The sequence below is a fragment of the Budorcas taxicolor genome, chromosome 6 (assembly GCF_023091745.1).
Source record: "Budorcas taxicolor isolate Tak-1 chromosome 6, Takin1.1, whole genome shotgun sequence".
Lineage (NCBI taxonomy): Eukaryota > Metazoa > Chordata > Mammalia > Artiodactyla > Bovidae > Budorcas > Budorcas taxicolor.
The window spans coordinates 71,377,878-71,405,718 of NC_068915.1; the positions used below are offsets into that span (position 1 = coordinate 71,377,878).

Below are 27,841 nucleotides of genomic sequence, written 5' to 3' on the forward strand. Positions count from 1 at the left end.
TTATAAGGCTATAGTCATTAAAACATTATGTAACTGGTAGGAACACAAACACAAAGGAAAAAAACACACAAAGATCAATGGAAAGCATAGACAGACCAAAAATAAACCCATACTTACATGGTCACTTAATTTATGACAAAGGAGGCAAAGAACACACAACAGGAATGAACAGTGTTGGGAAAACTGGACAGCAACACACATAAAAATGAAATTTGACCGCTGTCTTGCATCACACACACAAAAAATAACTCAAAAAAGATTAAAGATATAAATATAAGACCTGAAACCATAGAACTCTTAAAAGAGAACCTAGGCAATGACATAGATCTTGGTGATAATTTTTCAATTCTGACACCAAGAGCAAAAGCAATGAAAGCAAAAATAAATCAGTGAAACTACATTATACTAAAAATCTTCTGCACAGCAAAAGAAAACCATCAACAAAATGAAAGGCAACCTACTGAATGGGAGAAAATATTTGTAAATCATATACCTGATAAGGAGTTAATGTCTAAAACATGTAAAAGAACACATAAAATTCAATAGCAAAAACCCAAAGAATCTGATTTTAAAATGGGCATAAGATCGGAATAGACATTTTTTCAAAGAAGATATACAGATGGCCAACAGGTACATAAAAACATACTCAACATTATTAATCACCAGGGAAATGCAAATGAAAACCACAGTGAGATATCACTTCACACTTGTTAGAATGGCTATTATTAAAAAGACAGGAAATAACAATGCAGCAAGAATGTGGAGAAAAGAGAATTCTTGTGCACTATTTGCTGGGAATGTAAACTGGTTCAGCTACTATGGAAAACAGTATAGAAGTTCCTAAAAAAATTACAAATAGAACTACCATGTGGTCTAGCAATTCCATCTCTGGCTATTTAGCTGGTGAAAAAACACTAACCTGAGAAGATATATGCAGCCCCATATTCATTGCAGCATTATTTACAATAGTCAAAATACGTAAACAATCTGAGTGTCTGTCAGTGAATGAATGGACAGAGAAATTGCAGTATATATACTACTGAATATTATTCAGCCATTAAAAAGAGTGAAATTTTCTCATTTGGGACAACATGGATATACCTATAGGGTATTATGATAAGTGAAACAACTTAAAGAAAGACAAATGCCATATGATCTCTCTTACATGTGGAATCTAGAAGGCTGCCAGAGGGTGGGAGAAATGGACAAAGGGGGACCAAAAGTTAGAAAGCCAAAGCAGAGAATCACACAAAAATATCTTTTTAAATTTAAATATTTTCTTTTCATCTGACATATATAAACATACATTAACCTAGTAATCTTTGATATTGGCTCAGGAGCTTCTCATTACAGCTTTTCTCATCTAAACTATACAATAATGCATTGTCTTCCATATCTTTTTAGTACATGCAGGTCATATAGGTATATGTATGGATGATTCATTTTGCTGTGCAATAGCAGCTAATACTACATCATAAAGCAAGTATGTCGTTCAGTTTCTACATCGCATCTGACTCTTTGTAACCCAATGGACAGCAGCACATCAGGCTTCCCTGTCCTTCACGATCTCCTGGAGTTTGCGCAGACTCATGTCCATTGAGTTGGTGAGCCTATCAAACCATCTCATCCTCTGTCCTATCCTTCTCCTCCTGCCCTATAATTCTAGTAAAAATTAATTTAAAAAAAGAAATCATCTTAACACTAAGTGATGTTATATATCAAGTTATGTAAAAAAAGCTAAGAAAAACAAAGTGCATACAGTTTAATTTATATTTCAGAATATATATATAGACAGATAAGTACAACTTGTTACAAATCTAGATACTGCTTTATTTTACTGGATGGCATACTTAAAGTAATATTAGAAATATGTACTACCTAACTCAAATCAGTTTTCCACATAAAACCGTGCCATTAATACTTTATAAGCTTTATTTTCCCTTAAACTGGTGAAGCCAGTTTCATGGGAAATATTCGTGTGAAATAATCTATTCATGGGAAATGGGTGGGGAAACAGTGTCAGACTTTATTTTTTTGGGCTCCAAAATCACTGCGGATGGTGACTGCAGCCATGAAATTAAAAGACGCTTACTCCTTGGAAGGAAAGTTATGACCAACCTAGATAGCATATTCAAAAGCAGAGACATAACTTTGCCAACAAAGATCCATCTAGTCAAGGCTATGGTTTTTCCAGTGGTCAGGTATGGATGTGAGAGTTGGACTGTGAAGATAGCTGAGTGCCGAATAATTGATGCTTTTGAACCATGGTGTTGGAGAAGACTCTTGAGAGTCCCTTGGACTGCAAGGAGATCCAATCAGTCCATTCTAAAGGAGATCAGCCCTGGGTGTTCTTTGGAAGGAATGATGCTAAAGCTGAAACTTCAGTACTTTGGCCACCTCATGTGAAGAGTTGACCCATTGGAAAAGACTCTGATGCTGGGAGGGATTGGGAGCAGGAGGAAAAGGGGATGACAGAGGATGAGATGGTTGGATGACATCACTGACTCGATGGACATGAGTTTGGGTGAACTCTGGGAGTTGGTGATGGACAGGGAGGCCTGGCATGCTGCGATTCATGGGGTTGCAAGAGTTGGACATGACTGAGCAACTGAACTGAACTGAACTGAAGCTTTATTTTCCCTCAAACTGGTGAAGCTAATTCACAAATATCTAATTAGAAGAATTTTATGATTACTATCAGAATAAGACCTGAGTCAGTGGTGTGACCCCACCTATGGGGCAGTGGTCTTAATGCAGGAGGCAGGTGGGAATTGGTGGTAGCAGTGAAAAGTATGGAATTAGGAGACTATGGCACTATAGATTGTGGTGCAGGGAGAAAATGGTTGCTTGAAAGTTCAAACTTGGTGTTGGGGTTTGAGGGCCAGAATTTAACCTCAGAAGAACTGTAAAAAAATAAGCAAGACTTTTGATATCAACTTATGAGCCTAGTTATGAAATTTGAGGTACAAAATAGGCAATAGGGTATACAAACAAAGCTAGTGGAGGTGATGGGATTCCAGCTGAACTATTTCAAATGCTAAAAGATGATGCTGTTAAGGTGCTGCACTCAGTATGCCAGCAAATCTAGAAAACTCAGCAGTGGCCACTGGACTGAAAAGGTCAGTTTTCATTCCAATACCAAAGAAAAGTGAAGTGAAAGTGAACTCGCTCAATTGTGTCCGACTCTTTGCGACCCCGTGGACTGAAGCCCATCAGGCTCCTCCATCCATGGGATTCTCCAGGCAAGAATACTGGAGTGGGTTGCCATTTCCTTCTCCAGGGGATCTCCCTGACCCAGGAATTGAACCCAGGTCCCCCACATTGCAGGCAGATGCTTTAACCTCTGAGCCACCAGGGAAGCACAGTCGCAATACCAAAGAAAGACAATGCCAAAGAATGTTCAAATTACTGTACAATTGCACTCATTTCACATGTTAGCAAAGTAATGCTCAAATTTCTCCAAGCTAGGCTTCAGCAGTACATGAATGGAGAACTTCCAGATGTACAAGCTGGATTTATAAAAAGCAAAGGAACCAAAGATCAAATTTCCAACATCCGCTCTATCATAGATGCAGAAGGCAATGGCAACCCTCTCCGGTACTCTTGCCTGGAAAATCCCACGGACAGAGGAGCCTGGTAGGCTGCAGTCCGTGGGGTTGGGAAGAGTCGGACACGACTGAGAGACTTCACTTTCACTTTTCACTTTCATGCATTGGAGAAGGAAATGGCAACCCACTCCAGTGTTCTTGCCTGGAGAATCCCAGGGACAGGGGAGCCTGGTGGGCTGCCGTCTGTGGGGTTGCACAGAGTCGGACATGACTGAAGTGACTTAGCAGCAGCAGCAGCAGCTGGATCATAGAAAGAGCAAGGAAATCCCCCAAAATCACCCACTTCTGCTTTATTGACTACACTAAAGCCTTTGACTGTGTGGATTACAACAAACTATGGAAAATTCTTAAAGAGATGGGAATACCAGACCACCTTACCTGTCTCCTGAGAAATCTGTATGCAGGTCAAGAAGTGACGGTTAGAAGCAGACATGGAACAATGGACTGGTTCCAAATTGGGAAAGGAGTACATCAAGGTCGTATATTGTCACCCTGCTTATTTAACTGATATGCAAAGCACATTATGCAAAATGTCAGCCTGGATGAAGCACAAGCTGGAATCAAGATTGCTGGAAGAAATACCAACAACCTCAGATATGCAGATGATACCACTTTAATGGCAGAAGTGAAGTAAAGTCACTCAGTCGTGTCCAACTCTTTGCGACCCCATGGACTGTAGCCTACCAGGCTCCCCTGTCCATGGGATTTTCCAGGCAATAGTACTGGAGTGGATTGCCATTTCCTTCTCCAGGGGATCTTCCCGACCAAGGGATCGAACCCGGGTCTCCTGCATTGTAGACAGACGCTTTACCGTCTGAGCCACCAATGGCAGAAAGAGAAGAGGAACAATAAAAAAAAAAAAAAAAAAAAAGAACCTCTTGATAAAGGTGAAACAGGAGAGTGAAAAAGCTGGCTTAAAACTCAACATTCAAAAACTAACATCATGGCATCTGGTCCCATCACTTCATGGTGACTAGATGGGGAAATAGTGGAAACAATGATAGATTTTATTTTCTTTGACTCCAAAATCACTATGGGTTGTGACTGCAGCCATGAAACTAAAAGACACTTGCTCCTTGGAAGAAAAGATATGACAAACCTAGGCAGTGTATTAAAAAGCAGAGACATCACTTTACTGACAAAGGTATGTACAGTCAAAGCTATGGTTTTTTCCGTAGTCATGTATGGATGTGAAAGTTGGACCATAAAGAAGGCTTGAGCACCAAATAATTGATGCTTTTGGCATGTGGGAGGTCAAAAAAAATAAGCATAAGAGACTTGATACATCCAAATGCACTGCATGACCCCTGATTAGGGATCAAAAATATATGTATTATAGAAATATTATTATGATTATTCAAAAATATATGTACTTATGAAAGAGATTCTGAAGTTACTTGGAGAAATTTGAGTTAAGGACTGGCTGGGTATTAGATGGGGCTTCCCTGATAGCTCAGACGGTAAAGAATCTGCCTGCAATGCTGGAGACATGGGTTCGGTCCCTATTAGGAATTATGGTTAATTTTGTTTGGTGAGAAAATATTATGGTTATATAGAAAAAAGCCCTTAGATTTTGAAGATGCACACTGAGATACTTAAGAGTAACGCATCATGTAATTCATTTTGAAATGGTTCTACAAATACACACATATAAGTATACAAACAAAACGATACAAACACGGCAACATGTTCACTGCTGAAATCTACCTAGCTGGTATGTAGGGTGCTCATTTTATCATTCTTCCTGTTTTTTTCTATGTTTGAAATTTTCTATAAGCTTTTCAAATTAACTGACAAAGTACTTGTTTTTCTAATAAGTATGAGAAGTTCTTTAAGTTACACCTGAAAATATATTAAAATAATTTAGTCCCTGAAGCCAATGACTCTACACATATATTTTTCTTTTTTAATTGAAGTATAGCTGATTTACTTTGTTTTCTTGGTAAGTCTTTGTTATATGCTTTATCAACATTAAAATGAAAAATATGTATCTTAAAACATTAGAATATTAGATTTTTAACAAAAAGCTACAGTAATTACCTTGATCTGTATAGATGAATTATAACCCACACATCCTTTTCTGCATTTGTGACTTCATTCACATATTGATTTCCAGAAATTTCTCTTAATTCCCCAAATTTTTGTTTTTTCTTTAGAACTTTCCATTCCTGTAACCGCTTTTCCCTAGTTAAAAAAAATTACATAAAAATGTCATATTCTTAAGACTGTTCCCATATACAGTAATAATCTAGGGATGTGAATGGAATGCTAGCACATATGAACCTCTTTAAAGAATAATAATTATTAATGGCTTTACAGTGGCAATTCCTCTTTTTACATGGTTATTTGCTTTTCTCATGGGTATTATAAAATATAAGAAATTAGCTATTGATTTAAATTTATTGTTCTTGACTAAGTCAATTATAGTTATTGAGAGTTTATTTAGACATTGGACCAACAGATTCTTGAATACAGATTAGATAAAGGGAGAGCATGCAGAACAATAATAACTAACATTTACTGAGAGTTTACTATGTTTCCAGGCACTGTTTTCAGCATGTTTATTAATTTAACCTTGCAAAAGCTTAATGAAGTTAACACTATTATTATTTCCAATTATAAGCTCTTAGCTTTCACGCTAAACTGACTTTCAGTTCAAAGTCTTTAGTGAACATGTATATTGCAGGTAGACAGATGATAGAGAACAGTGATTATGAGTATGAACTCTAAGGTCAGACTAAACTGGGTTTAAGAGTCAGCCCCCCACTTACTAGTAGCATGGACTTGGCAAATTTTAATCTTTCCAAGTTTCAGTTTAACTCCAATGTGAAAAAAACTAAAATCTGCTTGCCTGGGACTGTTCAAGATTAAATGTAAGCATATAAATTTCTTGGGGTGGTACCTAGCATCATCCCATGAGTGTTCAATAAATGTTGCCTAAACTATTCATTTACTGTTGTTTAGTCACTAAATCATGTCTGACTCTTTGTGACCCTCAAGGACTGTAGCCTGCCAGGCTCCTCTGTCCACAGGATTTCCCAGGCAAAAACATTGGAGTGGGTTGCCATTTCCTTCTCCAAGGGATCTTCCTGACCCAGGAATCGAACCCACATCTCCTGCATTGGCAGGCAGATTCTTTACCACTAACCCACCAGGGAAGCCCTATTAATCTTATAGAGAACCTTAAAATGTGGTTAAACAACTCCCTCCAAATGCATACACTTTGATTTAGTTGTTAAATACTTGGATTCATGAAGCGATTCCAAATGGTTCTGACATACCTACAAGTATCTCAAAAGTTACTGACTCTTATGTACCTAAGGTACCTGAGAGTACTTACTCCCTTTCTTTTTCTCTCATTCACTGCTGGTGAGAATGCAAAATGATACAGCCACTTTAGAAGACAGTTTGGCAGTTTCTTTACAAAACTATACATATTCTTACCATATGATCCATTTATTAAGTGCCTTGGTATTCACTCAGAGGAGTTGAATATATGTCCACACAAAAACCTTCACAGAGATGTTTACAGCAGCTTTACTCATAATTGCCAAAAGTTGTAAGCAACCAAAATGTCCTTTAGGAGGTGAAGGGATAAATAAACTCTGGTATATCCAGATAATAGAATATTATTCAGTGCTAAAAAGAAAGGAGTTAATAAGCCATGGAAAGACATGGAGAAACTTTAAATGCATATTATTAAGTGAAAGACGCCAACTTGAGAAGGCTATACACGGTACAACAGTCTGAAGAAGGCAAAACTGTAGACACAATAAAAAGATCAGGGGTTGCCAGCAGTTGGCAGGGGAGAGAGATGAATAGGTTGACTACAGAGGATATTTAGGGCAGTGAAAATAATCTGAATGGTACCATGCTGCTGCTGCTGCTAAGTTGCTTCAGTTGTGCCCAACTCTGTGTGACCCCATAGACAGCAGCCCACCAGGCTCCCCCGTCCCTGAGATTCTCCAGGCAAGAACACTGGAGTGGGTTGCCATTTCCTTCTCCAATGCATGAAAGTGAAAAGTAAAAGTGAAGTCGCTCAGTTGTGTCCGATTCTTCGCAACCCCATGGACCGCAGCCTACCAGGCTCCTCAGCCCATGGGATTTTCCAGGCAAGAGTACTGGAGTGGGGTGCCATTGCCTTCTCTGGGAAAGGAGTATATCAAGGCTGTATACTGTCACTCTGCTTATTTAACTTATAGGCAGAGTGCATCATGTGAAATCCCGGGCTAGATGAAGCACAAGCCAGAATCAAGACTGCCAGGAGAAATATCAATAACCTCAGATATGCAGATGACACCACCCTTAAGGCAGAAAGAGAAGAGGAACTGAAAAGCCTCTTGATGAAGGTGAAAGAGAAGAGTGAAAAAGCTGGCTTAAAACTCAACATTCAAAAAAAAAAAAAAACAACAACTCAACATTCAAAAAACTAAGATCATAGCAGCCAGTCCCATTACTTCATGGCAAATAGATGGAACAATGGAAACAGTGACAGACTATTTTTGGGGGCTGCAAAATCACTACAGATGGTGCATGCAGCCATGAAATTAAAAAAAAAAAAAAACTAGCTCCTTGGAAGAAAAGCTATGACCAACCTAGATAGCATATTGAAAAGCAGAAACATTACTCTGCTGACAAAGGTCTGTCTAGTCAAAGCTTTGGTTTTTCCAGTAGTCATGTATGGATGTGAGAGCTGGACCATAAAGAAGGCTGAGCACTGAAGAATTGATGCTTTTGAACTGTGGTATTGGAGAAGACTGTTCAGAGTCCCTTGGACTGCAAGGAGATCAAACTAATCAATCCTAAAGGAAATCAGTCCTGAATATTCATTGGAGGGACTAATGCTGAAGCTGAAACACCAATACTTTGGCCATGTGATGCGAAGAACTGACTCATTGGAAAAGACCCTGATGCTGGGAAAGACTGAAGGCAGGAGGAGAAGGGAATGACAGAGGATGAGTTGGTTGGGTGGCATCACCAACTTGATGGACATAACTTTGAGCAAGCTCCAGGAGTTGGTGATGGACAGCGAGGCCTGGTGTGCTGCAGTCTATGGGGTTGCAAAGAGTCAGACAAAACTGAGTGACTGAACTGAAATGTTGTTATATACTGTATGTCCACTAACATTGATTTATAATTATTGTTTTATAAACAATATAGAAAAAAGGGAGTTAAAAGCCAAAAGTATAGTAATATTGGCTTTTATATTTACCTATATAATTACCTTTACCTATATTTCTTTATTCTTCCTATGGTTTTAAGTTACTGTCTAGTGCCCTTTAATTTCATCTCAAAGGACCCCTTTAGCTAATTTTTAGGGCACTTCTACTAGTAACAAGCTCACTTATATTTCATCTAGAAATGTTCTTAATTTCTCCTTCATCCCTGTAGCATCAGTTCAGTTCAGTTGCTCAGTCGTGTCCAACTCTTTGCAACCCCATGAATCACAGCACGCCAGGCCTCCCTGTCCATCACCAACTCCCGGAGTTCATTCAGACTCACGTCCATCGAGTCAGTGATGCCATCCAGCCATCTTATCCTCTGTCATCCCATTCTCCTCCTGCCCCCAATCCCTCCCAGCATCAAAGTCTTTTCCAATGAGTCAACTCTTCCCATGAGGTGGCCAAAGTACTGAAGTTTCAGCTTTAGCATCATTCCTTCCAAAGAACACCCAGGACTGATCTCCTTCAGAATGGACTGGTTGGATCTCCTTGCAGTCCAAGGGACTCTCAAGAGTCTTCTCCAACACCACAGTTCAAAAGCATCACTTCTTTAGCACTCAGCCTTCTTCACAGTCCAACTCTCACATCCATACATGACCACAGGAAAAACCATAGCCTTGACTAGACAGACCTTTGTTGGCAAAGTTATGTCTCTGCTTTTGAATATGCTATTTAGGTTGGTCATAACTTTTCTTCCAAGGAGCAAGCGTCTTTTAATTTCATGGCTGCAGTCACCATCTGCAGTGATTCTGGAGCCCAAAAACATAAAGTCTGACACTGTTTCCACTGTTTCCCCGTCTACTTCCCATGAAGTGATGGGACCGGATGCCATGATCTTCGTTTTCTGAATGTTGAGCTTTAAGCCAATTTTTTCACTCTCCTCTTTCACTTTCATCAAGAGGCTTTTTAGCTCCTCTTCACTTTCTGCCATAAGGGTGGTGTCATCTGCATATCTGAGGTTATTGATATCCCTGTAGCATAGTTTAGCCAAATATAGATTTCTTGGTTGAGGAGGTGTTTTTTTTTTTTTTTCTTGCATCCTCTAAGATTTCTGATGAGAAACTGGCTGATTGATAGTCTTTCTAAGAGATGTGTCTTTGTGTGGGCCTTTGAGTTTATACTAACTGGAGTCCTCTGAGCACCATAAATCTGTAGATTTATGCCTTTTCTCAAATTTGAGACGTTTCCAGCTAGTATTTCTACAGGTATGTTTTCTGCTCCATGTATGACAAATGTACTGCCTGGATTCTCATACTACACGTGCTAGTTTACCTAACAGTGTACCACAAACAAAGCCAATTAGGCTCATTTGCTTTTCTTTATTCTTTTTTCTTCCTGTTCCTCAGACTCAAACTTTCAATTGTCCATTGTCAAATTTTCTGTCTTATGCTTGTTCAAATATGCTTTTGAAGCACCTTAGTGTATATTTCAATATTGTACTTTTTAGTTTCAAAATGTCTTTTTGGTTTCTTTTTATAATTTCTCTTTATTGCTATTCTCATTTTGTTCATTTTGATGTTTTCCTGTTTTCACCTATGTCTTTAGCTCTTTGAACATCTTTAACTAAGGTGTCTTAAAAATCTTTGTCTAGTAAGTCTGACACTTTGGCATCTTCAGATACATTTTGCATTGATTTATTTTGTTCTTTTGAAAGGACCATACTTTCCTGTTTCTTTTTATGCCTTGTGGTTTTTTTTTTTTGAAAACTGAATGTTTCATGTAATTGATAACCCTAGAAATCAGATTCTTCTTCTCACTCATGTTTTTTGTTTGTTTTCACATCGGGTGTGTTTATGACAGGATTTAGCCTGAGGTAAAAGCATACATCTCAGGTCTTTCCTGAGACTTCCACTTTTCCAAGGCTTTCTAAATTCTCCCATATATATGAATGCTTTTGAATGTTTTTTAAAAAAACCCTCAAAACCAAAAAAACAGATGTGGCTCCTTAAAATACCATGGAAGCCACTTGAGCCAGGAGGGTTGACACAATGGCTGCCAATCTCTGTGTCTGTACCTCTGCTTTTAGAAGCAGCAATCTGCAATCAGAACACAGAACCCTGATATTTGAGGACAAAGTCCTTAATGCCTACCTTGGCTCCAGCAAGCTGTGCCAGAAGCATAGGTTGCTGTTGAAACAGCTGTCTCCCATGGGGCTGTGGTAATGAGGGATGGGTAGCTGTTACTACACTGAGGACTGAAATCAACCAATACTAATTGTAATTTACCAGCCAAGCTTTATGCTGGAAATTTCAAGTATTCAAAATAGACTCCAGAGTTCCAAAGTCTTCACTTCAGTTTCTGCTAGTACAATCGTTGCCTGGGTAGAGAGATGGATTTCTGGAGCTTTTTACTCTGCCATCTTTCCTGGTGTCAAACTGACCAGTTGTTTTTGAAAAGTCTCTCAAATTTGGGTTTCTCTGATATATTCTTATGATTAGATTGATGCAATGCGTTATTGAGAATACCACTGATTGTGCGTCTGTGATAGAGCTGACGTGTCCTCCTTAGCACATCATATTATTGTGTATTATTGGTGATGTTAATCCTGGTCACGTTGCTAAGATGGGGTCTGCCAATATTCTACACTGTAAACTTAACTTTTTCCTCCTTTATAACTATTAAATATTTGGGGCAATACTTTGAGATTACGCAAAAATCCTGTTTCTATTTAAACTTTCACCCACTCATTTTAGCAACTATCAGTAGATTACTGTGATGTTCTGATGGTGACATTTCCCTTTTCTTCATTTCATCTACACTTATTCACTGGAATTCTTCAGTGATGAAGAAGTGTTACTTTGTTGAATTTGTTCATGTATTCACTTACTTATCTGTATTACTATACACTTAAGGATAATCATTTTATTACTTATTTTATAATTCAGTATTATAATAATTTAGTTTTTCAACTTGTTTCAACTCTGGCAATTATAAAATCTTTCAGTTTGGCTCTTGTGCCTTAAAATTTTCAGCACTTCCTTAACTTTCTGATAATGCCCCAGACTCATGCTGCTCTTTCTCAACTCACACTGTTGACTAAAGCAGTTCTCTAAGAAACACTGATTCCTTTTATTGAAGAATAGTATTATGAATCAAGAGCTGAATTTTACGTATGTTCATTGCTACCAGAGTATTGCTGCTTCTAAACCAATGCACTGATTTTTTGTGTGTATTAAAACAACCTTGGATTCCTGGAATCAACCCCATTAGATCAGAATGCATTATTCTTCTTTTAAATTATTGGACTTAATTTGCTAATATTTTGATAAAAATTTTTCATACCTACATTCATAAGAGATGTTTTTCTGTAGCATTCTGTTTTTGCAATTTCTCTGTCTGGTTTTGGTACCAGGAGAAGTTAGGAAATCTATGCACTTGTTCTAACTTCTGAAAGAACTTATGACTAGCAATTAGTTATTCATTAAATGATAGAAACCCTTAACAGACATCATACTATAAGGAAAATCATGGTCCTCTTTTTATTAGCCTTCTAGTGACATTTTCCACTTTACTCATATGTAACTTGATGAAGTTCTGCTGAGTATTATTGAACAGTTTTTTATTTAAGCAAAGGTAAAAAAGATCAGGGGAAAAATCCATCTTATGTAAAGTGAGTTAGTTTTTAAATGTAACTTAAAAATTAGTTTTGTTCTTTTTAAAATATAGTCTCTACACAAAAATCGGAATTTGTCCTTAGTTTCATCAATACTTCATTCAAAAGCTCATAAATTATCCAAATGAATCACTGTACCTATATATTTCAATAGCTCTCATATCTTCATCATCAAATTCATCTTCCGTTTCCTTCAATTCTGCAAGAGTCATCTTTTCATATGGTTTAACTGAAACACAGTAAGAAGTTGTAGATAAATGAGTTATTTAAAATCCAATTTTACTTGATAATTACATGTCTAGAAAAACAATAGATAAATGGAAATCAAGAATATCTTTAATGTTGATATTAAAGTTTCTTCATCATATAAAGCTATATTGTGGTTGACTCTTTCAAGTTTGTTTGGAATATTATTACTCCCTCAGAGTTCACAGAACTATCAGAGTCGGACACAACTGAAGCGACTTAGCAGCAGCAGCAGCAAGTTACATTTACAAATAGATGTGAAAATCAACTAGACCTCATAAATGTAGAGTTCCCCAAGTACCTGGAAATACTGGCAAGTAATACATGTATACAGAATGACAAAAATAGAAGGTAATCACAAGGCAGAGAAATGTAACAGAAAAAAAAAAACTCATTAGGTTGAATACTAGGGCATTTCAGCTCTAATATTAGGATGTAACTTTCAATACATGAATTAGGAATTTTAGGTGTCAGCATCCTAATTTCAATAGTATGAATGGGATTTCTATTAAATCATTTCTAACATCCTATCTCCCTCTAAATTCACAAAATACATGATCACTATCATAACTGTATTATTCCCTTTACCCAGACCACCAAATGCACAACTATACCCATTGCTTCTTTCTGTAAACGTAAAACCATTTCTTCAATTTCATCTTTTGGCTCTTCTTTTGGAGGAAGAATGCCAAAATCTCTTAAAATATCATTCCATTCTGTATCTTCATTTGGATCCTATATTAAAAAAATTTTAAACCTATTAGAACAGTTGTACATTTCAATATTGTAAAATTGATATGCAGCATTTCTAACCATGCAATTATTCATGAACTCTACAGATAAACTAGATAATTAGTTTTAAAGACTAGATTTCCCAGTACTAATGCAATTACATATATTGATTAAAAAAAAGAATACATCCTGTGCCCTCAATGTTATACTGAGATGTTTAATTAAAAATATATATATATATACACACTATTAATGAAGAAACTTGAAAGTCACAGAAAATAATTTGAAGACTATTAGGCAAAACCAATTCACATCATGGTTGTAATCACCATCTGCAGTGATTTTTGAGCCCAAGAAAATAAAGTCTGTCACCGTTTCCATTTATTCCCCCATCTATTTGCCATGAAGTGATGGGACCCAATGTCATGATCTTAATTTTCAAATGTTGAGTTTTAAGCGAACTTATTCACTCTCTTCTTTCACCTTCATCAAGAGGCTCTTTAGTTCCACTTTACTTTCTGCCATTAGAGTGGTACATCTGCATATCTGAGGTTGTTGACACTTCTCCCAGCAATCTTAATTCCAGCTCATGATTCATCCAGGCCAGCATTTCTCATAAGGTACTTTGCATTTAAGTTAAATAAGCAGGGTGACCACGTACAGCCTTGACATACTCCTTTCCCAACTTGGAACCAGTCAGTTTTTCCATGTCTAGTTCTAACTACTACTTCTTGACCCAAATACAGGTTTCTCAGGAGAAAGGTATGGTTTGCTACTACAATACTTTAAAAGATTTCCCACAGTTTGTTGTGATCCACATATACAAAGGCTTTAGCATAGTCAGTGAAGCAGAAGCAGATGTTTTTCTGAAATTCCTTTGCTTTATTCAAGATCCAATTAATGCTGGCAATTTGATCAGTGGTTCCTCTGTCTTTTCTAAATCCAGCTTGTACATCTGAAAGCTCCTGGTTCATGTATTACTAAAACCTAGTTCAAAGGATTTTGAGCATAACCTTACTAGCATGTAAACCAGTGCAATTTTACAGTAGTTGGAACACTCTTTAGCACTTCCCTTCTTTGGGATTGGAATGAAAACTGGTCTTTTCTAATCCTGTGGCCATTGCTGAATTTTCCAAATTTGCTGACATATTGAGTCCAGCACTTTGACAGCATCATCTTTTAGGAGTTTAAATAGCTGAGCTGGAATTCCATCACCTCTGCTAGCTTTGTTTGTAGTAATGCTTCCTAAGGCCCACTTGACTTCACCCTCCAGGATGTCCAGCTCTAGGTGAGTGATCATACCATCATGGTTATCTGTGTCATTGAGACCTTTCTTGTATAGTTCTTCTGTATATTCCTGTCACCTCTTTTTAGTCTCTTCCGTTTCTGTTAGGTCTGTACCTTTTCTGTCCTTTATCGTGCCCATCCTTGCATGAAATGTTACCTTGATATCTCCAATTTTCTTGAAGAGATCTCTAGCCTTTCCCTTTCTATTGTTTTACTCTATTTCTTTGCATTATTCATTTAAGAAGGGCTTCTTATCTCTCCTTGTTATTCTCTGGAATTGTGCATTTAGTTGGTTATATCTTTCCCTTTCTCCCTTGCCTTTCACTTCTCTTCATTTCTCAGCTATTGCTTAGGCCTCCTCAGGCAACAAATTTGCCTTCTTGCATTTCTTTTCCTTTGCGATGGTTTTGGTCATTGTCTCCTGTACAATGTTACAAACCTTCATCCATAGTTGTTCAGACACTCTGTCTACCAGGCCTAATCCCTTGAAACTATTTGTAGATTAGATTACACCTCCACTGTATGTTCATAAGGAATTTGATTTGGGCTCCAAAATCACTGCAGATGGTGATTGCAGCCAAATTAAAAGTCACTTACTCCTTGGAAGAAAAGTTATGACCAACCTAGATAGCATATTAAAAAGCAGAGTGACTCCAACAACACATTAAAAAGATCATACACCATGACCAAGTGGGCTTTATCCCAGGGATGCAAGGATTCTTCAATATCTGCAAATAAATCAATGTAATTCACCACATTAACAAATTGAAAAAGAAAAGCCATATGATTATCTCAATAGATGCAGAGAAAGCCTTTGACAAAATCCAACATCCATTTATGATAAAAACTCTCCAGAAAGCAGGAATAGAAGGAACATACCTCAACATAATAAAAGCTATATATGACAAACCCACAGCAAACATTATCCTTAATGGTGAAAAATTGAAAGCATTCCCCCTAAAGTCAGGAACAAGACAAGGGTGCCCACTTTCACCGCTACTATTCAACATAGTTCTGGAAGTTTTGGCAACAGCAATCAGAGCAGAAAAAGAAATAAAAGGAATCCAAATTGGAAAAGAAGAAGTAAAACTCTCACTGTTTGCAGATGACATGATCCTCTACATAGAAAACCCTAAAGACTCCACCAGAAAATTACTAGAGCTAATCTATGAATATAGTAAAGTTGCAGGATAGAAAATCAACACACAGAAATCCCTTGCATTCCTATACACTAATAATGAGAAAGTAGAAAAAGAAATTAAGGAAACAATTCCATTCACCATTGCAACGAAAAGAATAAAATACTTAGGAATATATCTACCTAAAGAGACTAAAGACCTATATATCAAAAACTATAAAACACTGATGAAAGAAATCAAAGAGGACACTAATAGATGGAGAAATATACCATGATCATGGATTGGAAGAATCAATATAGTGAAAATGAGTATACTACCCAAAGCAATCTACAGATTCAATGCAATCCCTATCAAGCTATCAGTGGTATTTTTCACAGAGCTAGAACAAATAATTTCACAATTTGTAAGGAAATACAAAAAAAACCTCGAATAGCCAAAGCAACCTTGAGAAAGAAGAATGGAACTGGAGGAATCAACCTGCCTGACTTCAGGGTATACTACAAAGCCACAGTCATCAAGCCAGTACGGTACTGGCACTAAGACAGAAATATAGATCAATGGAACAAAATAGAAAGCCCAGAGATAAATCCACACACCTATGGATACCTTATCTTTGACAAAGGAGGCAAGAATATACAATGGAGTAAAGACAATCTCTTTAACAAGTGGTGCTGGGAAAACTGGTCAACCACTTATAAAGGAATGAAATTAGAACACTTTCTAACACCATACACAAAAATAAACTCAAAATGGATTAAAGATCTAAACATAAGACCAGAAACTATAAAACTCGTAGAGGAGAACATAGGCAAAACACTCTCTGACATAAATCACAGCAGGATCCTCTATGACCCACCTCCCAGAATACTGGAAATAAAAGCAAAAACAAACAAATGGGATCTAATTAAAATTAAAAGCTTCTGCACAACAAAGGAAACTATAAGCAAGGTGAAAAGACAGCCTTCTGAATGGGAGAAAATAATAGCAAATGAAGCAACTGACCAACAACTAATCTCAAAAATATACAAGCAACTCATGCAGCTTAATTCCAGAAAAATAAACGACCCAATCAAAAAATGGGCCAAAGAACTAAATAGACATTTCTCCAAAGAAGACATACGAATGGCTAACAAACACATGAAAAGATGCTCAACATCACTCATTAGCAGAGAAATGCAAATCAAAACCACAATAAGGTACCATTTCACACCAGTCAGAATGGCTGCGATCCAAAAGTCTACAAGCAATAAATGCTGGAGAGGGTGTGGATAAAAGGGAACCCTCTTACACTGTTGGTGGGAATGCAAACTAGTACAGCCACTATGGAGAACAGTGTGGAGATTCCTTAAAAAACTGGAAATAAAACTGCCTTATGACCTAGCAATCCCACTGCTGGGCATACACACCGAGGAAACCAGAATTGAAAGAGACACATGTACCCCAATGTTCATTGCAGCACTGTTTATAATAGCCAGGACATGGAAGCAACCTAGATGTCCATCATCAGATGAATGGATAACAAAGCTGTGGTACATATACACAATGGAGTATTACTCAGCCATTAAAGAGAATACATTTGAATCAGTTCTAATGAGGTGGATGAAACTGGAGCCGATTATACAAAGTGAAGTAAGCCAGAAAGAAAAACACCAATACAGCATACTAACACATATATATGGAATTTAGAAAGATGGTAATGATAACCCTGTATGTGAGACAGCAAGAGAGACACAGATGTATAGAACAGACTTTTTGACTCTGTGGGAGAGGGAGAGGGTGGGATGATTTAGGAGAATGGTATTGAAACATGTATAATATCATGTAAGAAATGAATCACCAGTCTAGGTTTGATGCAGGATACAGGATGCTTGGGGCTGGTGCACTGGGATGACCCATAAAGATGGTATGGGAGGGAGGTGGGAGGGGGGTTCAAGATTGGGAACTCATGTACACCCGTGGCAGATTCATGTTGATGTATGGAAAAACCAATACAGTATTTTAAAGTAAAATAAAGTAAAAATAAATAAAAAGCAGAGACATTACTTTGCCAATAAAGGTCCACCTAGTCAAGGCTATGGTTTTTCCAGTAGTCATGTACAGATGTGAGAGTTGGGCTATAAAGAAAGCTGAGTGCCAAAGAATTGATGCTTTTGAACTGTGGTGTTGGAGAAGACTGTTCAGAGTCCCTTGGACAGCAAGCAGTTACATACAGTCCATCCTAAATGAAATCAGTCCTGAATATTCGTTGGAAGGACTGATGCTGAATCTGAAACTCCAATACTTTGGCCACCTGATGCAAAGAGCTGACTCACTTGAAAAGACCCTGATGCTGCAAAAGACTGAAGGCAAGAGGAAAAGTGGGTGACAGAGGATGAGATGGTTGGATGACATCACTGACTCAATGGACATGAATTTGAGTAAACTTCAGGAGTTGGTGATGGACAAGGAAGCCTGACGTGCTGCAGTCCATGGGGTCACAAAGAATCACACATGACTGAGAGACTGAACTGAACTGAACTGAAATGGCCTAGTGGTTTTCCCTACTTTCTTCAATTTAAGACTAGATTTTGTGATAAAGAGCTCATGATCCGAACCACAGTCAGCTCAAGGTCTTATTTTTGCTGACTGTACAGAGCTTCTCCATCTTTGGCTGCAAAGAACGTAATTAGTCCAATTTCAGTATTGACCATCTGGTGATATCCAGATGGCCAATACTGAGTCATTTCTTGAGTTGTTGGAAAACGGTGTTTGCTATGACCAGTGTGTTCTTTTGTTTGCCCTGATTCATTTTGGACTCCGAGTCCAAACTTGCCTGTTAATCTGGGTATCTTTGACTTCCTGCTTTTGCATTCCAACTGCTATGATGAAAAGGATATCTTTTTTGGTGTTAGTTCTACAAGGTCTTATAAGTCTTCATGGAACCGGTCAACTTTAGCTTCTTCAGCATCAGTGGTTGGGACATAGACTTGGATTACTGTAATGCTGTATGGTTTGCCTTGGAAACGAACTGAGATCATTCTGTCATTTTTGAGGTTGCACCCAAGTACTGCATTTCAGACTCTTTTGTTGATTATAAGGGCTATTCCATTTCTTCTAAGGATTCTCACCCACAGTAGTAGATACAGCAGTCATCTGAATTAAATTCATCCATTCCCATCCATTTTAGTTCATCTTGCCACCTCCTGCTTGACCACATTCACTTTGCCTTGATTCATGGAACTAATATTCCAGGTTCTTATGCAATACTGTTTTTTACAGCATCAGACTTTACCTTCACTACCAGACATATCCACAACAAATTCTTTATCTGCATCCTACAAAATTTTATATGCTGTATTTTTATTGGTATTCAGTTAACATATTCCCAACCTTATGATTTTTTTCCTCACATTTTAATTTGGAAGGATGCTACTTAATTTTCAAATACTTTGGACTTTTCTAGGTAATAATTTTATTAATAATTTATAATTTAGTTCTGCTTGGTCAGGAAACATTCTTTGTGATGAGGAAAACATTCAATTTTCTGAAATGCATTTATTTGTTTCATGACTCAGCATATGGTATTTATATATCTTAGTGAATGTTGTACCTAGTGTGAAAGGAATGTATATTCTGCCACAGATCAGGGTTTACTTCTCTACAAATCAACATGTGTCGACAGATTTGTTCAGATATTCTATTTTGTTAGAGATTTTTTCTTTAGTTGTTCTGTTAATTACTAGGGGGAGGGATGTTAAAATCTCTGATTATGAATGTGGATTTGTCTGTCTCTCCCTCTGTCAGTTTTTGCTTCATATGTTTGATGCTTGATTATTATGCAAATACACAGTGGTGTTTAAGATATTTTCCTAGTGAATTTTTCTTATCATTATAAAATTTTCCTTTTTATTTCTAGTATGGGGTGGGGGGTAGGAGGCGGGGTTCAGGATTGGGAACTCATGTACACCCGTGGCTGATTCATGTCAATGTATGGCAAAACCAATACAGTATTGTAAAGCAAAATAAAGTAAAAATTAAAATTAAAAAAAATAAAATTTTCCTTTTTATTTCTAGTAGCAATCCTAAAAGATGATGCTGTTAAAGTGCTGCACTCAATATGCCAGCTAAGTTGGAAAACTCACTAATGGCCACAGCAGTTTAAAAGGTCAGTTTTCATTCCAATCCCAAAGAAGGGCAATGCCAAACTACGTACAATTGAACTCATTTCACATGTTAGCAAGTAATGGTTGAAATCTTTCAAGCTAGGCTTCAACAGTATTTAAACCAAGAATTTCCAGATGTCCAGGCTGGATTTAGAAAAGGCAAAGGAACCAGAGATCAAATTGCCAACATCTACTGGATCACATAAAAAGCAAGAGAATTACAGAAAAACATCTACTTCTGCTTTATTGATTAGGCTACAGCTTTTGACTGTGTGGCTCACAACAAAATGGAAAATTCTTCAAGAGATGGGAATACGAGACCACCTTACCTGCCTCCTGAGAAACCTGTATGCAGGTCAACAAGGAATACAATGGGACATGGAACAAGGAATGGTTCTGAAATGGGAAAGGATTACGTCAAGGCTATATATTGTCACCCTGCTTATTTAACTTCCATGCAGAGTACACCATGCAAAATGTTGGGCTGGATGAAGCAAGGGCTGGAATCAAGATTGCCAGGAGAAAAATCAATAACCTCAGATATGCAGATGACACCACCCTTATGGCAGAAAGTGAAGAGGAACTAAAGAGCCTCTTGATAAAAGTGAAAGAGGAGAGTGAAAAAGTTGGCTTAAAGCTCAACATTCAGAAAACTAAGATCATGGCATGCGGTTCCATCACTTCATGGCAAACAGATGGGGAAACACTGGAAACAGTGGCTGATTTTATTTTGGGGGGCTCCCAAATCACTGCAGATGGTGATTGCAGCCATGAAATTAAAAGACACTTACTCCTTGGAAGGAAAGTTATGACCAACTTAGATAGCATATTCAAAAGCAGAGACACTACTTTGCCAACAAAGGCCCGTCTAGTCAAGGCTATGGTTTTTCTAGTAGTCATGTATGGATGTGAGTTGGACTATAAAGAAAGCTGAGTGCTGAAGAATTGATGCTTTTGAACCATGGTGTTGGAGAAGACTCCTAAGAGTCCTTTGGACTGCAAGGAGATCCAACCAGTCCATCCTAAACAAAATCAGTCCTGAATATTCATTGGAAGGGCTGATGTTGTAGCTGAAACTCCAATACTTTGGCCACCTGATGTGAAGAGCTGAATCTTTTGAAAAGACCCTGATGCTGGGAAAGATTGAAGGAGGGAGGAGAAGGGGACAACAGAGGATGAGATGGTTGGATGGCATCACCAACTCAATGGGCATAAGTTTGAGTAAACTCTGGGAGTTGGTGATGGACAGGAAGGCCTGGCATGCTGCATGCAGTCCATGGGGTCACAAAGAGTTAGACACGACTAAGCGACTAAACTGAACTGAATTGTATGGACATGAGAGCTGGACCATAAAGAACGCTGAATGCTGAAAATTGATGCTTTCAAACTGTGGCACTGGAGAAGACTTTTGAGAGTCCCTTGAACTGCAAGATCAAATCAGTCAATCCTAAAGGAAATCAGCTCTGAATATTCATTAGAAGGGCTGATACTGAAGCTGAAGCTCCAATACTTTGGCCACCTGATGCAAAGAGCTGACTCTGAAAAATATCCTGATGCTGGGAAAGAGTGAGGGCAGGAGAAGAAGGGGACAGCAGAGGATGAGATGCTTGGATGGCATCATCCACTCAATGGACATGTGTTCTGAGCAAGCTCTGGGAGATAGTGATGGACAGGGAAATGTAACTTGCTGCAGTCCATGGGGTTGCAAAGAGTCAGATAGGAGTGAGCAACTGAACAACAATAATCATCATGTTGATGTCTACTTTGTTTGTTACTAACATAGTTTATATAGCTTAAGACTAAGTACTGTTTAAATAACATGTCTTTTTCCATTCTTTTATTTCAATCCATTTCTTTGTATTTAAAGTGGTCTCTCTTAGCAGTATGTTGTTATATATTGTTTTTTCAGCTATTTTGATAATCTCTACTTTTAAATTGAAATGCTTCCTTCATTTAATATAATAAATGTTAATGTTAGATGTTGGGCCACTGTTTTCCTGTTTTCAATTAGAATTGTTTGCTTTTTGTTCTTCTGTTCCTTTCCTGCCTTCTTTAGGTTAATTAAATATTTTTAGAATTTAATTTTTTGCAACTAGCTTTTTAGGTATACATCTTTTCATTATTGTTTTAATAATTGTTCTAGAAATTGTAATCCTATCTTTAACTTATTACAGTTAATATTGGACTATTTTATATAAAATAAGGGAATCTTGCTTAGTATAGTTCCATTTTCCACTATCCTATCCTTTGCTTTATTGCTGTTATATATATATTAACATCTACAACATATTTGAATCACTTTAATACAATGTTACAATTTCTGCCTTAAACAATTATAATGTCTTTTAAGAAAATTAAGAAAAATTATATTCAGTTTTTAGTGTTTATCTATATATTTACTATCTAGGGTACTTTTCACTCCATTTTAGATACAGTTTTTCACCTAATATAATTTTCTTTCAGTCTAAAGAAACTTCCTGTAGTATTTATTACAGTGTAGGTCTGCTGGAAATGAATACTCTGTTTTCATATTTCTGAAAATGTTTATTTTTTCCCTTTGTTTTGATAGATAGTTTAGCTGGATGTACAATTTAGCTTGAAAGCTTTCCCTCCAGCATTTAAAGCATTTGAAAGGCCTTCTGGTCTCTGATGTTTCTGACGAGAAGTCAGCTAATAACGATATTACTGTTCTTCTATACATACATAATGTACATATCTTAATATTATGTCTTTTCTCTGGATGTTTTCAAGATTTTATCTTTCGATTTCAGAAGGGTGTCTATGTGTGCTTGGTGCAGTTTTATTTTTATTTATCTTATTTGGAGTTTCCTGAATTCTTAGATTTTTAGCTTATGCCTTCCCTCAAATTTTGGACAGTTTTATCCATCATTTTCTTAATTTTTTTCCAACCTCTCCACCCTATCTTCCTCTGCCTTCTACAATTCCTTACAGTATGCTACATGTATATACATGTTAACTATGTATTCTAGTTAGATGTATGTTAATCCATTTAACAATATCCCTTCAGTTCACTGAATCTCTATCACTTTTAGTATTTTTCTTTCTGTTCTTAAAACTGGACACTTCATATTGATAAATCCAAGTTCCCTGAGTCTTCTGCCACCTCCAATTTGCCATTAAGCCCATTCAGTTAGTTTTTATTTCAAGTCGTTGATCTTTTCAGTTCAAGAATTTCCATTTGATTGTTTTATTACTGTTTCTATTTCTTTGTTAAGATTCTCCATCTGTTAACTAAATTTCCTTTACATCCTTGAATATATTTATAATAGCTGCTTTAAATTCTTTGTTCACTAATATTAACCTCTGGATAGTCTAAGGATCTGCTTCCATTGGTTGCTTTAATTTTGAATATGGCTTTTCATTTTTTTCCTTTTTTCTTGTCTAATTTTTATTGTATATTAGATATTGTAGATGACACATCATAGAAATTCATGATTTTTTATGTTCCTCTGAAGTATGTTGATTTTCATACTTGCAGGCAGTTAACTTGGCTGGACTGAAACATCAACCTCTTTCAACTGAAGTGGGCAGCACCCAAAACCTCAGATCAGCTCAGTTCTTTTCATCTTCTAATGGCTGCTTTCTGCCAGGCAACTTGTGGTCTTGTACCTATATATGGAGTTTAGCTGACAACTAAGGATTTGTGTGAATCTTACACATCGAATTTAAAGATTATCCCTTCTGTGCTACTTTTCTTTCTGAGACTTCCACATAATTCTCCCACCACTCTACCAACCCATAACTTTGCTCTCCAAGACCCCTATTAAGATGGTTGTTTTCTGCCATTCCATGCCATATGACTATAAAATGCCCTCATCTGTATCTAATCTTTTTAATCTATTGTGGTTTTAAAGTATGTTCACAAATTCTTTCATACTCCTTTTTTTGAGAAGTGAAACTTAATCCCACTTCCATTGAGTATAGGCTGAACCTGTGGTCTTATTTGTAATAAACTGAAAATATGATGGAAGCAATACTATTTGAATTCTGAGACTAAGTCACAAAAGGCATTGCTGCTGCTTTTTTCTTAGTCTCTCTTATCACTTACTCTGGGGGAAATCATGTTTTTTTCACAAAAGCAGCCTGTGTTAGTCTGCGTGGGAGCCATAACATATCACAGACCAGGTGATTAAAATAGACATTTATTTTCTCACAGTTCTGGAGGTTGGAAGTCTAAAATCAAGGTGCCAGCAGGGTTGGTACTGGTGAGAACTCTTCTGGCTTGCAGGATGCTGCCTTCTTGTTGTGTACTCACACAACCTTCCTGCTGTGTGTGTGCAGAGAGAGAGAATGTGCTTTAGTGTCTCTTCCACATCTTATAAGGACACCGATCCTATCAGCAATGTTTTTTTTTTTTTCCTTTCTTTCTTTTTTTTTTTAATTTTTATTTTTACTTTATTTTACTTTACAATACTGCATTGGTTTTGGCATACATTGACATGAATCCACCACGGGTGTACATGAGCTCCCAAACATGAACCACCCTCCCACCTCCCACCCCACATCATCCCTCCGGACCATCCCCGTGCACCAGCCCCAAGCATCCTGTATCCTGCATCGAACATAGACTGGCGATTCGTTTCTTACATGATAGTATACATGTTTCAATGCCATTCTCCCAAATCATCCCACCCTCTCCCTCTCCCTCAGAGTCCAAAAGTCCGCTCTACACATTTGTGTCTCTTTTGCTGTCTTGCAAACAGGGTCATCATTACCATCTTTCTAAATTCCATATATATGTGTTAGTATGCTGTATTGGTATTTTTCTTTCTGGCTTACTTCGCTCTGTATAATCGGCTCTAGATTCATCCATCTCATTAGAACTGATTTAAATGTATTCTTTTTAATAGCTGAGTAATACTCCATCGTGTATATGTACCACAGCTTTCTTATCCATTCATCTGCTGATGGACATCTAGGTTATTTCCATGTCCTGGCTATTATAAACAGTGCTGCGTTGAACATTGGGGTACATGTGTCTCTTTCAATTCTGGTTTACTCGGTGTGTATGCCCAGCAGTGGGATTGCTGGGTCATAAGGCAGTTCTATTTGCAATTTTTAAAGGAATCTCCACACTGTTCTCCATAGTGGCTGTACTAGTTTGCATTCCCACCAACAGTGTAAGAGGGTTCCCTTTTATCCACACCCTCTCCAGCATTTATTGCTTGTAGACTTTTGGATCACAGCCATTCTGATTCACCGCTACTATTCAACATAGTTCTGGAAGTTTTGGCCACAGCAATCAGAGCAGAAAAAGAAATAAAAGGAAAAGAAGTAAAACTCTGTTTGCAGATGACATGATCCTCTACATAGAAAACCCTAAAGACTCCACCAGAAAATTACTAGAGCTAATCTATGAATAGTAAAGTTGCAGGATAGAAAATCAACACACAGAAATCCCTTGCATTCCTATACACTAATAATGAGAAAGTACAAAAAGAAATTAAGGAAACAATTCCATTCACCATTGCAACGAAAAGAATAAAATACTTAAGAATATATCTACCTAAAGAAACTAAAGACCTATATATAGACAACTATAAAGCACTGATGAAAGAAATCAAACAGGACACTAATAGATGGAGAAATATACCATGATCATGGATTGGAAGAATCAATATAGTGAAAATGAGTATACTACCCAAAGCAATCTACAGATTCAATGCAATTCCTATCAAGATACCAGCGGTATTTTTCACAGAACTAGAACAAATAATTTCAAGATTTGTATGGAAATACAAAAAACCTCGAGTAGCCAAAGCAATCTTGAGAAAGAAGAATGGAACTGGAGGAATCAACTTGCCTGACTTCAGGCTCTACTACGAAGCCACAGTCATCAAGACAGTATGGTACTGGCACAAAGACAGAAATATAGATCAATGGAACAAAATAGAAAGCCCAGAGATAAATCCACACACATATGGACACCTTATCTTTGACAAAGGAAGCAACGTTTTGTAGTCTGCAGTTTATTCCTATTTTATTCTTTTTGATGTAATTATACATGGAATTATTTTCTTAATTTCCTTTGATATTACAGCATTCACTGTAGTGTATAAAAATGCCTTCATCAAATTTGAATGTCACTTTTTATAGTTTCCACCAGTCCATTCTGAAGGAGATTAGCCCTGGGATTCCTTTGGAGGGAATGATGCTGAAGTTGAAACTTCAGTACTTTGGCCACCTCATGCGAAAAGATGACTCATTGGAAAAGACTCTGATGCTGGGAGGGATTTGGGGGCAGGAGGAGAAGGGGACGACAGAGGATGAGATGGCTGGATGGCATCACTGACTCGATGGACATGAGTCTGAGTGAACTCCAGGAGTTGGTGATGGACAGGGAGGCCTGGCGTGCTGTGATTCATGGGGTTGCAAAGAGTCGGACACGACTGAGTGACTGAACTGAACTGAACTGAACTGAACTTTCTGAAGAATATTTTAATTTTGTCTTCTGTTTTTTAAACATAATAAGCATAGTTGTTTCATAACCTGTTTCTAATCATTCAGATAACTGAAGTCTTTGCAACTCTACTTTTGTTGGTTTATGTTCATAGTACCCTGTTCCCTTGTGTGCATGGTGACTTTGGCTGACTTCTGCTTGATGTCCTTGAGAACTTACAGGCAGGAATTCTAAGATAAAGATGTCTTTATCCACAGAGGATTTGCTGTTTCTTCTATGCATGTACAAGCAATACAGTATATTACTAATTCATAATAAATTCACAGTTTGAAGTTTTTTGGATCACCCAGACAATATACTTTAGGCTGCAATCTATGTGAGAGCTGTCCTGAGCCACAACTTCTTGGGGATAGGTTTTATTGCTTTTCTTTTTATCCCCTGCTCCACTAAGTATCAAGACAATGTTCCTTGAATTCCCCTAGACATGAGTTTATCTCTGGTTAATATTCCTATTAGTTGCCCATGCTTTCACAGGTCAAACTCTTGGGTTCCTTCTCACCCTGTGATTATACCCAAAACCAAACTGCAGATTGTTAAGATGCCCTTCAGGGTAAAAGCAGCTTTAAAGCTCTAGAAATCCATTCACCTGTTTTTCTACTTTCCCTTTGATTTTGATCTCATCTTTTTCTATCATGTTACCTCTGATGCTTTTAAGAATCAGAAGTAGTTTTACTTATATTCAACAGAGGAGTTGGTCCAAATAACCAAGCTCATTATTATCAGAAAATCCAGCATTCATCTTTAAAAATAAAAAAAAAACCCTCCCTGCACTTCACACACCCTACCACCATATCTCTCTTTTTTCCCTCCCTACTCAAACTTAAGATAGTTGCCTGTATATTCTATAATCACTTCCATCTCCCATTCACTCTACATCCTAGTCCAAATTTGACTCCTACCACCAATACTCCTTTCAAAACCATTCTAAAGTCACCTATGAGCTCCATGCTGTCATTTTCAGTGGATATTCATTATATTTGATCTCTTAAAGAGAATTTGGGAAAGGCTGTCATTCTTTTCTTGTTAAAACACTTTCTTGATATTCATGATATCACAATGTTGTTGTTTAGTTGCTAAGTCGTATCCAACTTTTTTTGCCACCCCATGGACTAGCCTGCCAGGCTCCTCTGTTTATGGGGTTTTCCACACAAGAATACTGGAGCAGGTTTCCATTTTCTTCTCCAGGTTATGTTCCCAACTCAAGGATCAAACCTGCATTTCCTACATTGGCAGGTGGTTTCTTTACCACTGAGCTACCTTGGGAAGCCCCCATACTTATGGTTTTATTCATACCTCTGACTGTTCTCCTTAACTGATACGGGAATTAGTTGCAAATGGATTTAATAGTAAATGCTCTATATTCTGATCTTC

At 37.4% G+C, this 27,841-nt stretch overlaps 1 protein-coding gene across 1 annotated transcript in view; it reads right to left on the bottom strand.

Annotated features, from left to right (window-relative positions):
• PDCL2 (phosducin like 2) overlaps window positions 1-27,104 on the bottom strand; it is a 36,232-nt gene extending 9,128 nt beyond the window's left edge. The window contains exons 1-4 of the mRNA XM_052641759.1: window positions 27,057-27,104; window positions 13,304-13,424; window positions 12,582-12,672; window positions 5,649-5,792 (exon numbers count right to left, since the gene is read on the bottom strand). Coding sequence (XP_052497719.1) covers window positions 5,649-5,792; window positions 12,582-12,672; window positions 13,304-13,424; window positions 27,057-27,104 — 404 coding nt within the window. The remainder of the gene's footprint in view (window positions 1-5,648; window positions 5,793-12,581; window positions 12,673-13,303; window positions 13,425-27,056) is intronic.
• Between the last annotated feature and the right edge of the window lie 737 nt (window positions 27,105-27,841).